The sequence below is a fragment of the Mandrillus leucophaeus genome, unplaced genomic scaffold (genome assembly GCF_000951045.1).
Source record: "Mandrillus leucophaeus isolate KB7577 unplaced genomic scaffold, Mleu.le_1.0 Scaffold661, whole genome shotgun sequence".
Taxonomy (NCBI): domain Eukaryota; kingdom Metazoa; phylum Chordata; class Mammalia; order Primates; family Cercopithecidae; genus Mandrillus; species Mandrillus leucophaeus.
In genome coordinates, this window is record NW_012107153.1 from 1,802,812 (window position 1) to 1,818,217 (window position 15,406).

Sequence of the window (15,406 nt, forward strand, 5' to 3'; positions counted from 1 at the left end):
ACCCGCCTTGGCCTCCCAGAGTGCTGGGATTACAGGCATGAGCCACCGCGCCCAGCCTGCTTTCTGGAATTTTTATCAATGGTCTCCCTAATAATTACTACAAAATAATATGCCTTGCATTTGTATAATACATAACAATTAAATATGTTTTTGTGCATATGATCTAATTTGAAGACTCAAAAACTCATGAGGAAACTACATTTACTCCAGTTTGATAGATATCATAGAGACTCAAAGAAATGAAGTTATTAAGTCCAAGGTTGCATGGCTAGTAAATGGCAGAGCCAGAGCTCACACCCAGCAACTCATAGGCAAATGTTTTCATCTACTATGCTAGATAACAGCTATTAAGGGGGAAGACCCACAATTCAGTAGTGCTAAATAAATAACTTTTTATTTGTTCAGAATTTAAGGGACAAGGACTGGAAGCTAGGGTAACCTTGAAGTAGAAGTGCCATGTAACCCAAATGGCCAAAAATGGTGCTTGGTTATGTTGTTTTCTTGATGTAATTATTAACAGTATCTCCTTTTACTCTCAAAAGGATCTGGTTTGAATGATAAATTATGTGGTCACCCAATGTTGAAAGGATACCTCTGTAGTCCCCTCTGATATGGGTTGATAGAGGGGACCAGAAGACAAGAACAGTCATAAATGCTGATCTGGAAAATAAGTCACATGGTTTGATAAGTCATTTAATTTTTCTGTTTCTGGGCTTATCATCTTACCAATGGCTTTCAAACTTTCAGGTCTGAAAGTCATGATAAGAAACACAATTTATTAATTGTGACCCAGCATCCACATGGGGAGATACACACACACACACACACACACACACACACACACACACGCGAAACAAAATTTTCCAAGACAATACTGTCTTTGCAGCATCACATTCTGGTATGTTCTATTTAATTCTGCTCACTTCGGTTCTATTATATTCCATCACATTCTATTCAATTTTTCAAAACAAAAGTGCTGATTGACTCACCAAATAGATTTCACAATCTACTAATGGGCGTGACCAGCAGTTTGAAATGGGCACAAGACCACTTGCTTATGAAAGTATTAGTGAAGGCCATTTGAAAACCTTGGTAGGAACTCTCACTTTTGGAAATGCTATCTTATATCTTATAAGATATATTAAAATGTATACAACTTATATCCTACATTAAACATATTTCATATGTAAGGATGAAAATTGAGTTGTAGTTCACAAGCTGACATGATGCTCCATTTTTCAGACACTTATTTAAACCTTTATTAATGTTGATTTTCACATTTCCTTTTCATCTTCTGGTGACAATAAACTTGTTTTTTAGGTAGCAAACATTTTGTAGGTCCTTGAAAAACTCATATCCTTGGCACTGTGCCTATACAGTTGAATGGATAAAACAGCCCTGCTCTCAGTTAACGATTATGAATTCATGAGTGGGGAGAAATGATGAAAGATTATTATATCTGTTAGTTTCTCTGACAGAAAACCACTGGGGCGTTGAATTGGGTACTCAGTAAGGTGGGTTGGTTACTTTAGTGAGGAGAGGCAGCATTGAAAGGCATACAGAACTCAGGACTGGGAGACCCGAGTTTGAATCCCTGCTCTGTACAGGACTCTAGGCCAGTTACTTTTCTTTCTGACCCTCCCCTCTGCAACATGAAGATCATACTAATTCTGCCATGCCTACCAGGCAGGAATGTTATAAGGATTAAAATGAGATAATGTATGTGAAAGTAGTTTGCAAATTGTAAAGCACTACCCATTTGTTATTAAAATATTCAGTGGATGCTATTTTTGTGGCTGCCCAACCTGCTTAGGTTTTACTGAAGGGAAATTTATGAATGCTAAAGCATTGTTTTCAGGAATGTTTTGTGTGCACAAAGCAACCATAGCTTAGCACCTATTACTATTAATGTTCCCCTGTTTCTCTCTAACACAATTTAGACAGACTCCTATGTGTCGTGAACCTTTAGGAAGTGTAGTCCTCCCAGAAACACCATTCTTTGTTGCCAAACTACTGTACTAAATAATTATGCAATTGTTGTTGCCAATAACCTTGAAGAAAAATAGAACTGTTTATGGCAGAGCTACTAACAGTGGATGGCTGATATCCTGAACTTCCAGGACTCCAAACTGCTGCAATATAATTTAATTAAAATAAAGACGAGGCAGAATACATTATTACATATTGATAATGTACGCAGACACAGGCAGACATCGGGAATTATTTTGACAAAATTCACATAATGGATGCAGATCAGAGCCCCTGAACAAGCCAGTTTGTCAAATTAAATAAGCCATCTCTAGAATTTTAACAGCCCTGTGAACTTAACAGTAATGATTTTTTTTTTTTACATTGTTTTGCAAGCAGCAGAGTTGGGAAAGAAACTAAATAAAATACAATGATTTCCAGACATCGTACTTTATTTAGAATCAAACAATAAAGCACTAAGTCCAAATTATTTAAAACGCTCACATGGAGTTTTTAGCAGGGGAGGCTTGTCTGTATATCAGACAACAAAATCTTTAAGCCGGATGAACTAGTGATTGTGGCTTTTGTACTGGAACCCTGGGGATGATTTTACTCTTCTTCTACTTGACCAATATTGTACTTGGATTAATCAATCTTATCAGTTACCATTGATACTTCTCCAAGGAAGGAGTTCATACAACCCCTGTTTTTAATTTACTCACTCTGGTATTATCCCTTCAGTTGCAAAGTCTGTTTCCTTACAAAAAATGGTGGTATATCCTAGGATCTCAAGCACTTCTTTTCTCATTTTCGCTGTCCCTCAACACTCTATTCTTCTCCTGTGATATTCTAGCCCTTAGAGATTACACCAATTCCCAACAGCCGAGCTACATGAAAAACAAGAGTCCCACATTTCAAATTAATTTAGATATTCACCATCACTTTAAATTCAGCTTGTTTAAACCTGAATCCTTCTTTCTCCATCACCCAGAAGTGAGTGGACCAGAGATTCATATTTAACTGGCATGGGAGGAAAAACAGTGGGAGACCTTTCTAGTCACAGTTTTAACCAAAATCCTTGCTCTAACTGGACTGCATGAATGCCGATCATATCTTATATTAGTTTCCAATCTCTGCTGTAACAAATTACCAAACACTTAAAAGCTTCAAACAAGAAAAACCATCTTGCAGTTATGGAGGTCAGAATTCTCAAATGGGTCTCACTGAGTAAAAATCAAGGTGTCAGTAGGGCTGAGTTCCTTTCCAGAGGCTCTAAGGGAAAATCCATTTCTTTGCCTTTTCCAGCTTCTAGTAGCTGCTTACATGCCGTAGTCTGTGGCTCTCTTCCCTCATCTTCAAAGCCAGCAATGTTGCATTTCTCTGTGCCTTTCTTCCATAGTTATATCCTCACGTAACTCTGACCTCCCCTTCCATTCCCTTCTCTACTTATAAGGACCCTTATGACAAATTGAGCCTACCCAGATAGACCAGGATAATCTCCAATCTCAAATCAGAAGTTAACAATCTTAATTTCATCTATAAGCTTAATTCTCTTTTGGCATGCAACATAACATATTCATAGTTTCCAAGGATGGACATCTTTGTGGGGGTGGCTATTATTCTGCCTACCAAATAGTTATACTAGTATTTCTGAATTTGAAGCAAATCTGAAAAGTGTCAGATACAGCACTGTTGCTGGTGCAAAATTGAGTCTATTTCTTCCCATATCAGTTAAGTGATTATAAAATATCACCAGGAGTACAAATAGACATTTCCATTTCCTTCTTTGTTTATTTAGATTTAATCATAAATATTAAGGTATCAGCTCAATGGTTGCATATTTGATCCTATTTGTTTCCATTCATTTATTATCTGAACTATTTATCATCTACTGTGTTCTTACAGAGCTCACAATCCATCTTCAGAGTAGTAGATTCTCCAACTTCATTCTACCAACTGTTCAGAAGTTTTACCATTGTCAGAATATGGATCTTTTGAAAACATTATGCCACGAAAAGCAAGCCAGACACAAAAGACCACATATTGTATGATTCCATGTGTTTCAAATATCCAGAACAGATAAATCCATATAGACAAAATGGAGATGAGCAGATTCTAGGACTTGGGGGAGGGAGGAGTTGGGAGTGACTGCCAATGTGTATGGGGCTACTTCGTGGAGTGATGATGAAAATGTTCTGGAATTAGATATTGGTGGTATTTGTATAACCTTGTGAAAATACTAAAAACCAATGAATTGTACACTTTAAATGAGTGAACTTTATGGTCTATGAATTATACCTCAATAAGCCTGTTATTTAAAAAAAATGAAGTTGAGCTGCATTTATGTGAACCCTAGCAAGAAATGACTACTAGATGCTGTACTGGTCAGTTCTTCATGAGAGGACTGGGTAAATTTCTAAGTGTCATGATTTTAGAAAAAAAGCAAAAAACAAAAACAAAAACAACCCCTCAAAACCTAGCTGGGGTCTAAGGATGATCATAAAGAATCAGAAAATATGAAAAACTATTTAAAAGATCAACAAATTCAGGTGTTGGTTTTTTGAAAAATTAGTAAGATAGGCCACTAGCTAGATTAATAAAGAAGAAAAGAGAGAAGGTCCAAATAAACACAACTAGAAACAACAAAGGGGATATTACCACTGACTCCACAGAAATGTAAATAACCATCAGAAAATACTATGAACACCTAGGAAGAGATTAATAAATTCATGGACACATACATCCTCCCAAGATTGAACCAGGAAGAAATTGATTCCCCGAACAGACCAATAATGAGCTCTGAAACGGAATCAGTAATAAATAGCCTACCAATCAACCAACCAACCAACAAAAAAACCCAGGACCAGGTGGATTCATAGCAAAATTCTAGCAGATGTACAAAGAACAGCTGGTACCATTCCCACCAGAATTATTCCAAAAAATTGATGAGGGACTCCTCCCCCCCAACTCATTCTATGAGGCCAGCATCATCCTGATACCAAAACCTGGCAGAGACACAACAGAAAAAAAAACTTCAGGTCAATATCCCTGATGAATATTGATGCAAAAATCCTTAAAAAAAAATACTTGCAAACTGAATCCAGCAGCACTTCAAAAAGCTAATCCACTATGATCAAGTATACTTCATCCCTGGGATGTAAAGTTGGTTCAACATACTCAAATTAATAAATGTGATTCATCACATAAACGGAACTAGAGAAAAAAACCACTTGATTATCTCAATAGATGCATAAACGGCTTTGATAAAATTCAACATGCATTCATGTTAAAAACTCTCTATTACAAACTAGATATTGAAGGAACATAGCTCAAAATAGTAAGAGCCATCCATGACAAACCTATAGCCAACATCTTACTGAATGGGCAAAACCTGGAAGCATTCCTCTTGAAAACTGGCACAAAACAAGGATGCCCTCTCTCATCAGTCCTATTCAACATGGCATTGGAAGTCCTGGCCAGAGGAATACAGCAAGAAAAAGAAATAAAGGGCATCCAAATAGGAAGACAAGAAGTCAAACTATCCTGTTAGCAAATAACATGATTCCATATCTAGAAATCCCCATAGATTTGGCCCCAAAGCTCCTTTAGCTGATAGCTTCAGCAAAGTTTCAGGATACAAAATCAATGTACAAAAATCACTAGCATTCCCATACACCAATAACAGCCAAGCTGAGAGCCAAATCAGGAACACACTTTCATTCACAATACTCACAAGAAGAATAAAATACCTAGGAATACGGTTAACCAGGGAGGTGAAAAATCTCTCAAAGAGAAATATAAAACACTGCTCAGATAAATCTGAGATAACATAAACAAACAGAAAAACATTCTATGCTCATGGATAAGAAGCATCAATATCGTAAAAATGACCATACCACCGAAAGCAATTTACAGATTCAATGCTATTTCTATCAAACTACCAATGACATTCTTCACAAAATTAGAAAAAATATACTCTAAAATTCTTATGGAACCACAAAAAAAGCCTAAATAGCCAAGGCAATCCTAAACTAAAAGAAAAAAAGCTGGAGGCCTCACATTACTCAACTTCAAACTATACTACAGTGTTACAGTGACTAAAACAGCATGGTACTGGTATAAAAACAGACACACAGACCAATGGAACAGAATAGAGAGCTCAGAAATAAGGTCACACATCTACAACCACCTGATCTTCAACAAAGCTGACAAAAACAAGCAACAGGGAAAGGACTCCCTACTCAAAAAACAGTGCTGCAATAACTGGCTAGCCATATACAGAAGATTGAAACTGGACCCCTTACTTACACCATATACACAAATCAACTCAAGATGGATTAAAGACTTAGGTGTAAAACCCAAAACTATAAAAACCCTGGAAGACAACTGAGGTAATACCATTTTGGACATAGCAACAGACAAAGATTTCATGAGGAAGACACCAAAAGCAATCACAACAAAAGCAAAAATTGACAAACGGGATCTAATAAAATTTAAGAGCTTATGCACAGCAAAAGAAACTATCAACAGAGTAAACAGATAACCTAAAGAATAGGAGAAAATACTTGCAAACTATGCATCTAACAAATGTCTAATATCCAGCATCTATAAGGAACTTAAACAAATTAATAAGAAAAAAATTAACAACCCTATTAAAAAGTAGGCAAAGGGCACGAACAGATGCTTTTCCAAAGAAGACATATATGTGGCCAATAGCATATTAAAAAAACTCAATATCACCCATCATTAGAGAAATGCAAATTTTAAAAAAGTCAAAAAATAATAGATGCTGGCGAGGTTGTACAGAAAAGGGAACAATTAAACACTGTTGGTGGGAGCATAAATTAGTTCAGCCATTGTGGAAAGCAGTGTGTCAATTCCTGAAAGACCTAAAAACAGAATTGCCATTCGACCCAGAAATCCTATTTTTTGGATAGGAATATAAACCATTCTACCATAAAGACACATGCACACAAATGTTCATTGCAGCACTATTCACAATAGCAAAGACGTGGAATCACCCTAAATACCCATCAATGAGAGATTGGATAAAAAAGATGTGGTACTTATATACCATGGAATACTGTACAGCCATAAAAAAGAATGACATCGTGTCTTTCGCGGAAACATGGATGGAGCTGGAGGTTATTACCCTTAGCAAACTAACACAGAAACAGAAAACCAAATACCGCATGTTCTCTCTTATAAGTGGGAGCTAAATGATGACAACTCATGGACACAAAGGGGGGAACAACAGACACTGGGGCCTATTTAAGGGTGGAGGCTGGGAGGAGGGAAAGGAGCAGAAAAAATGACTACTGGGTACTAGGCTTAGTAAATGGGTGCCAAAACAATCTGTACCATAAACCCTGTGACACGAATTTACCTATATAACAAGCCTACACACATACCCATGAACCTAAAATAAAAGTTTAAAGATAAATTAATTAAAATAATTGGAAAATAAGGACCTATAGAGAAAAATTAGAGGAATTTTGGATTATCTGCCTAGTGAAGGAAATGCTGTAGGATAATATGGAGAAGAGAATTAGAGACTTTGAGTATGATTCAGTGAGGGTCTCAGCAAGAATGAGATGTCGCACTTGTAAATGTTCACTGCAGAGAGTTTGAATTAAGGCATGGGCAGAGTTAAGAGAATTATCAAGGAAGGGAGAGCCACCTAAGCACTGGCATAACTGGTAAACTTTCCGGACTTGTAGGGGGAAGAGGAGGGAGTGATGATACAGAAGGCAAGATATGGCATGGGGATTTGGAGGAGGCGCTACTAGACAGGAGCTGCTATTGTCTAATGTAGTCTGCAGTAAAGCAGGAAGAGGGATAAATACCCTGACCTTGTTCTCGTTCTACAGTCTCCAGATGGTGCCACTCATTCAGCAAATCAAGTGGGAAGTTAAAGAGCAAGGAGTTCAGGGAAAGCAGTCCATGGAAACCAGCCTCTCAGAGCACAGAGAAGGACAGAAAAGAGATTATGTGTGTGTGTTTGTGGGGGGCGGAGAGGTGGGGTGGGCAGGGAGGGGAAATGGAGAGTAAGTAGCACAAAGTGCCTGCCTGTTATACTCACAACACCATTCTTAGAGAAGCTGAGGCAACAAATACCTGCATAGACTCCATGCTTTATACTATGTGATCACAGTACCCTGGCCACAACAAAACTGAAAAAAAGCAATACCAGCAACTGACATTTGTTGAATGCTTATGATGTGCCAAGCACTTTATGTTACTCACCTCATTTAATCATCATATCATAACAAACCTATGAGTAACATAATCTTTATGATAATCACTTTATAGATGGAGAAACTGTGGCATTTGGAGATTAAGTAATTTATCCAATGTCACATAGCTCGCAAGTAGAGAAGGAATGATTTGAACCCAGGGAAGGAGGCTGGCTCCAGAGCTGTTCTCATAACCACTACACTAATAGAATAGGGATTAAGCAGGACTCTGTAGGCTGGTCAGCAACTTTCATGGTAGCCTAATGCTAAAGTTCTGCCTTACAAGGGTGTCCTGGACTGCACAGTAAATGGCTGACACAATACAATATTTTCTCTAAGAGGAACCTGAATGCAAGATACACTGCAAGTTAGCAGACCACATAGAATGTGAAGAGCTGAAAGAGAGAAGGAAGGTAGTTAGTATGGCAGGAGGAGAGATGAAGTCAGTCTTAAGTATGGCTGAGTCACCACTGTGGGAATCAGTGGACTTGGAAAAAACTTGAACTGGGTTTAAGTTGATGGAGCAGATGCTGACCTTCTAGAAATGCAATGCGTCCTGAACAAGGCTATAAGTTTGAGGCCTGCTTGTGAGGCTACTGATGGTATTTCTTGTACTTTCTTATTTTCTTGTGTGTCTTTACAATAATTTCCCATTTACTGAGGAAATATGAACCCATCCACATTCCTTGCTTTCCAGTAAAGTCCAACACAAACGAGTTAATTATTTAAATATATGAGGGTCTCTTGGGCAGAGAAGAGTCATCAGTCTCTCTCTCCCTCTGTCTCTCTCTCTCTTTCTCTCACTCTCTCTCCCTCTGGGAAGAGAAAACTGACATACTATGGTCAAAGAAATATAGTTCAGCTCTATGGGAATTATATCATGACAGACACTTCCAAGGGAGGATGTCTAAATGTCTCTTTTGGAGAACTTTAAAATAATCTTCTCATCTGTCCAAGGGTGATTTACATGAGCTACTGCCTGAAGGTACAAGGATCAAAGGCTCCCAAACTGCAGATCTACAAACCTGTATCAAGTTCCTTAGAAAGGTTTCTCTGTTTTCTACAGAGTGACAGAGATAAAGACTTTGGTGTTAGTCTATCTCACTCTGATTGTCAGGGTTCGATTGCTTGCCATCATTTCTTAAAACAGGCTATTTTTTCTTTTCTGCTATTAAGTTATCCCTCATTTATGAAATTATGGTAGCAGTAGGAATAGTATATTATAGTGAGTTCTTTTAAAAATATTCTTACTTGACAATATAAAACATTGGCAAATCTATCTCTGCCTCATTTTAAAAAAATGTCATATGTCTGGGAGAAATAAGTATCTGAAAACCACAGGCCCAAAGGACCTCTTCAGGTCCCTCCTATCTATAAGATGCTAGGTTTTAAAGTCTTGAGATTACAGAAAATCAAAAGGAATACGAAGGCAGGATGATTTTTTATTTAACCTGAAGAAGTAACAAGTTAATGAAGTCTAACCATCTTAGACATAAAAGATAATAAGTGGAGATGGCTATAAGTTAGAATTTTGTAGTCTCTAAGTAGAAATGACAGTCTAAACGTCAAATCCAAAAACATGGCCTATAGAACGCCACACCAAAGGTCACATTTAGAAGGCAGCATTCGGCTCTGGTGACAGTTACAAGTCAGATATTGCGTGATTCTATTGGTATGCAGCCATCATGAAAGGGGAACTAAAATCTTTTTGAAGCAAAAATGTGTCAAAAGGGAACTCTAAACTGGCCTCAAGGGAGTGTTTAAATGAAAAATGCCTTAGATCTTTTAAATAGAAGAAAATCAATAATTATTCCAAATACAAATTAACACGCAACAAGTATTTTCTGTTCTGTGCATGTAATACTGCTATTTACATATAACTAGTTCAACGTACCCAAAGCCTCTGCCAGGCCCCAAACCTTCTGTCCATAGATGTCAGTCTTGTTCCAAGCAAACGTGTAGACAAGATTAATTGCGGCGGGAAACCACTTCTGTGTGAGTCGCCCTTCCACAGCTACTGTGAGGTGTACTTTTATCATCCCGACAGGAATCGTTGAATGTGTCAGAAGGATCCGTAGCAGGGTTTTATACCCAGGGGTGCGGCTGCTCAGGTAACTCAGCCTCACAAAGCTGGAGGGAATGGGAATTTCCTCCTGTACAACCTGAAATAATAATAATAAAAAAAGCCAAATAGGCTCTTATCAGTGGTCACAGGTAGATGAGGATATTGTGTGCTTAGTTATCTTTGAAACATGCCAAAGGAGAGAGCTTAAACAGGTCTAAGGATGTCAAGGCATTTGTTCTTGAATCTTTGTGAGATTGTATAATAATGGGTTTTGAATTTTGCACCAAACATGAATGGAGACAAGACCCAACCTTAAGGATTGTTTTTATTTTTTTCCCATGCCAGGAAAGATTGTGTAAGGAACAATTTCAGCTTTTCAATAATGTTCCAAAAACTGCTTAGTAGGAGTTGAAAAAGATCACACCGCTGAATGTCAAGCAATTCAGTACTACAGGCTCCATTAAGGGGTCTTTTTCTTATATAAACATACACAAAATCTTGTTTGGTGTTAAGTCGTATATCATAAAACCATTGGTGTAATCCTTATTCAGGCTAGGCTCTCTAAGAGGAAGAACTTGAGAAGCAGGCCCAGCAAGTGATATTTTATGACAAAGATTATAGTTTCCCTAGAATTAATCTTTACTGATGCCATCAAATTCGTTTTCTTTGGAGCTTTGAAATGACCCTGAGGCCAAATTTTTAATCAAATTTTTCTTACATATTTCTCTGTGCCTGGATGTAGCAATGGCTGGGAACAAGTTTCTCCAAGTTGGCACTTGTGACTGAGAAGCAAATAACTCCCACTAATTCCTCTGCAAATTTTACACTAAACGTTGGTCTCAGAGTAAAAATACCACTTGGCTTCTTTAATTAATTGCTATTACTTGTTTGCTTATCACCACAGATAAAGTTAAATAACCAAAGGTGGTAACTAAAACTGAATCATGTGTTCTATGACTTTCATCTTTCAAAAGACTGCTGAAGAAAAAGCTCATCCTATTCAATACACTTAAGGTGACATGAGTAGTGTAGATATTTTCATGCTTTTATTCATTTTTACCTCAGAACCTTGTTCCCTCTTACTTTTCCAAACTTGTGCATATAGCAGAACTGATTGTTAAACATATGGTATCTCATATTGTCCAGGATTTTTGGTCTTTCTCCTGTTTCTGAGGACACGATCCCTTTTTTGTACACTTTGCCTAATTTTTCTCCCTCTACATTAGCCATTTGATACCAGGGTTGTCCACCAGCTGTCTTCTCAGATGGTGACAGAAGTACAATAGAGAAGGATAGCATGACACTCACCAACTTAGTAGTTCATTTTCCTAAGAAAACATGCAATCCTAGATAAGCCTGGAAATTTTTGTGCTGAAAGAAGACCTATACTTCCTAATGACATCTGTGAAGGGATTGGTATACAAATCAAATGTACTCATTAAACACTGTCTTGTTTTTTCTTCCTTTCTAAGCAAAGAGCAATGGAAAAGATAAGGGGTAGCTCTTTGGACTGCTTTTCCTGAAGGGCAGTATTTTTGTGTGAGCCTTTCCTAAGTGGTATTCTCTGGGTACTGCTAAGAGCTGGTGGGTGGTGTTATGATGAAAGAACAATCAATTCTATCTTGGAGCATGCATTTACTTCTGGATTTCTGGATCTGTAAGACCTATGAGTCCATTTTGGTGCTTCCACATTTAATTATCATTAAAATGTTTCTATAATGTGGTGCGGGAATTGTACTATGGTTGTTTGAATGGTTTAATATTGAAATGACAATATTGAATGCTCAATAAAGAATAATTCTCAGGAATGTTAAAATATCAAGGTTCAAAAATGTCTTCTCCTGACTATAAAGCTTGAACACTCAGAAGCAAAGCTTTTTTGAAAAAAAAAAAAAAACCCAAACTGCACAGGCTTGAAAACTATGTTTACTTTACACAGCTAGACAAGAGAAGTTGTCATGTCTTCTAAGAATAATGACAATGATACAAACTAGACAATAGAAGAAAACTAGAATTTTTTTTCTTTTCTTCTTCTTCTTTCCTTTTCTTTTCTTTTTTTTTTTTTTTTTTTTTTGAGACAGAGTTTCACTCTTGTTGCCCAGGCTGGAGTGCAATGGTGTGATCTTGGCTCATTGCAACCTCCTTCTCCCGGGTTCAAGCAATTCTCCTTCCTCAGCCTCTGGAGTAGCTGGGATTACAGGCACGCACCCCCACGCCTGACTAATTTTGTATTTTTAGTAGAGACAGGGTTTCTCCATGTTGGTCAGGTTGGTCTTGAACTCTCAATCTCAGGTGATCCCCCTACCTCGGCCTCCCAAAGTGCTGGGATTACAGGCGTGAGCCACCACGCCCAGCTCAAAAACGCAATTTCTTAAGGATTTTTAATTTCAGAACCACAAACAGTCCAAGCTCATGGATTATACTGTTATTACTAATAAGCCAGCTAGCTTTGTTCTTAGAGCACAGTGTTTATTAGGTCAAGGATTGGGGTTTAATTCTTATGAAAGCTACTTAATCTTGTTCTGTTCCATGGCCACAGATAGCATTCTAATGCCCTGGCCAATTATGTTAAAAATGTGTGCCAGAAAAACATTTGAAGACTTCTCTTGACAAATAAAGGGCAGCACATTATAAGGACGGCAACAAGAATAGGAAAAGGAATGTAGCTATTATACACTGTTGACAACTCCACGATATTATTATTTTATACATTCAAAGGCCAATATACTCACCTGCAGCTCAGGAACAATAGTTCCCCTTTCTGGACAGGACCCTCCAAATGATGTGAGTGGTGAAGGAAGCACAATAGGGTTTGGGCTGATAAAGTTGGAGATATCGCAGGATGGCGGGTCTGATACAACTCTCTGCATGGTGACTTTCTCCACCACAATAAACTGATTCCAAGGCAACCAGAGTGTCCTCTTCTCAGGCAGGAAAGGTGATCGGTCGAAGATTAAGATGACGGAGATACCACCGATGGCTACGAGGTCAAAGCTGAGAAGGAAAAAACATAAGACAGTTGCAATCAAATGAAAAATTTAAAAATTCCAGTTAAAAAAATAGGTTAATTTCAGTGCCCTTTCCTTTTTCGGGGGACTCAACTATATCTACTTGTATTGTCTATCTCATAAATTCTCTCTAGCAATATATTCATTCAATAGATGACTTCTTTTTACTCTTTTCACTATCTAGCGGTCTTCTAAGAAGACATTCCATGTCACCAGTTGATATTCCCTTGAAATTTGTAAACCATTTTCTTTTTTTTTTTGAGATGGAGTCTTGCTCTGTCACCTCAGGCTGGAGTGCAGTGGTGTGATCTTGGCTCACCACAACCTCCGCCTCCCGGGTTCAAGCGATTCTCCTGTCTCAGCCTCCCGAGTAGCTAGGACTACAGGTGCACACCACCATGCCAGGCTAATTTTTGTATTCTTTAATAGAGATGGGATTTCACCATATTTGTCAAGCTGTTCTTGAACTCCTGACCTTAGGTGATTCACCTGCCTCGGCCTCCCAAAGTGCAGGGATTACAGGCGTGAGCCACTGCGTCCAGCCTGTAAACCAATTAATTTTAACGCTGTCTTAAACAAAATCACTGCATGTATTTCTGCAAAGCCAAATCTGACACAGCTGCTCCCCTTGTGCTAAAGATAACAGAAAGATGACCATCTAACATTTAGCAGCATCTTTGAGAATGATGCATTATTCATTTTCCAAAAAATCCTATAATGTAACATAAGAAAAGTAAGGAGCCAAAAGGTAAAATATCTTGTTCAGGGTCACAAACATCGTGTCAGAAACCAGACAGTGTCTTTGAGATGGCATTTGGAGAAAGACATCAGCAGATGACAATTGTTAGGGAAAATTTCTTTGAACTCAGCTATGCCCGACCAAGCCCTCTACATTTGACTACCCTCTTTGGCCTCCTAGTCTACTTGAACCTCAGATTTAAGATCTCTGGTTTGCTTCACAACGGTTTTTGGTTTCTTTTTGTAAGACAGCCTGTAATGAACCCTGCACAACTTCACTAACAACTCCTTCTCTATCTATGACAAAGCAAGACTACCTCTGCTGTAAGCCGACTCTGTCTATCTCTAGATGTGGTCTATGACAAGACTATTGCATTGGAGCTGAACAGATTCAGATTTCATTTTATTCTGCACTAGATGGTTCTACCTTACTTCTCTTTTAAGTATAACGACATCTTTGAGATGATGTACTTGAGAGCATTTGAAAAGCATAAACTCCCATATAAAAAGTAAGATAATGATAAATTATTATCATTTTTATGTTAAAAATGGATAAAGGGCAATATGATGTTCCTTAATATTCAAGGCAACTTAAATCCACAGGAGAGAGATGTAAGCAATTGACTGCATTAAAAAAGATCTTTCAGCAAAATACTTTTTCAATGATAAAAAGCCCTGATAGGGAATCAGACTTAATTATGGACATCTCACCACTCTCTTCTTATGACATTTGTTACATTTATTATAGTATTACCCATCGTGTTTTGTTGCAGAAATCTTGCAGATAAAGATAAATGAACAGTAACAAAGGATGGATAATACCGTGTTTTTTATTGTTGCTTTTTCAGTGAAGTAGCTTTATATTAAGGCAGTTTCCAAAAAGAGGATTTGAAGAACTGTGTTAGCTACAGAGAATAATCTAGGTATGAACTAAAGAAAACCCAAACGGTTTATGGTTTAAGACAGAGGGTCTGAATTCATAATAATACGGGAGCAGTTTAAGGCAAGTGTAGTGGGGAAAATCTTACTTGTCAAGAAACCTTTCCTCTAGTTCACCTTCTTTGTGGATTTAAGTATGTATCCTTGGGGAAGTTTATATGCCTCACCCAAACCTTGACTCTTGACTCAAAATTTAAGTGCTTATTTATTTAAAAACATAAAACAAACACAAACATGAAAACTAAATAAACTATCCAGATAAGAACATAGGGCCGGGCGCGGTGGCTCAAGCCTGTAATCTCAGCACTTTGGGAGGCCGAGACGGGCGGATCACGAGGTCAGGAAATCGAGACCATCCTGGCTGACACGGTAAAACCCCGTCTCTACTAAAAAAATACAAAAAACTAGCCGGGCGAGGTGGCGGGCGCCTGTAGTCCCAGCTACTCAGGAGG

General features: G+C 38.0%; 1 protein-coding gene across 2 annotated transcripts in view; it reads right to left on the reverse strand.

Annotated features, from left to right (window-relative positions):
• The window catches only part of TENM1 (teneurin transmembrane protein 1), a 274,157-nt gene that overhangs the window by 135,429 nt on the left and 123,322 nt on the right, over nt 1–15,406 (reverse strand). For both annotated transcript variants that reach the window (XM_012001514.1, XM_012001513.1), the window contains exons 11-12: nt 13,002–13,263; nt 10,099–10,366 (exon numbers count right to left, since the gene is read on the reverse strand). In XM_012001514.1, coding sequence (XP_011856904.1) covers nt 10,099–10,366; nt 13,002–13,263 — 530 coding nt within the window. The remainder of the gene's footprint in view (nt 1–10,098; nt 10,367–13,001; nt 13,264–15,406) is intronic.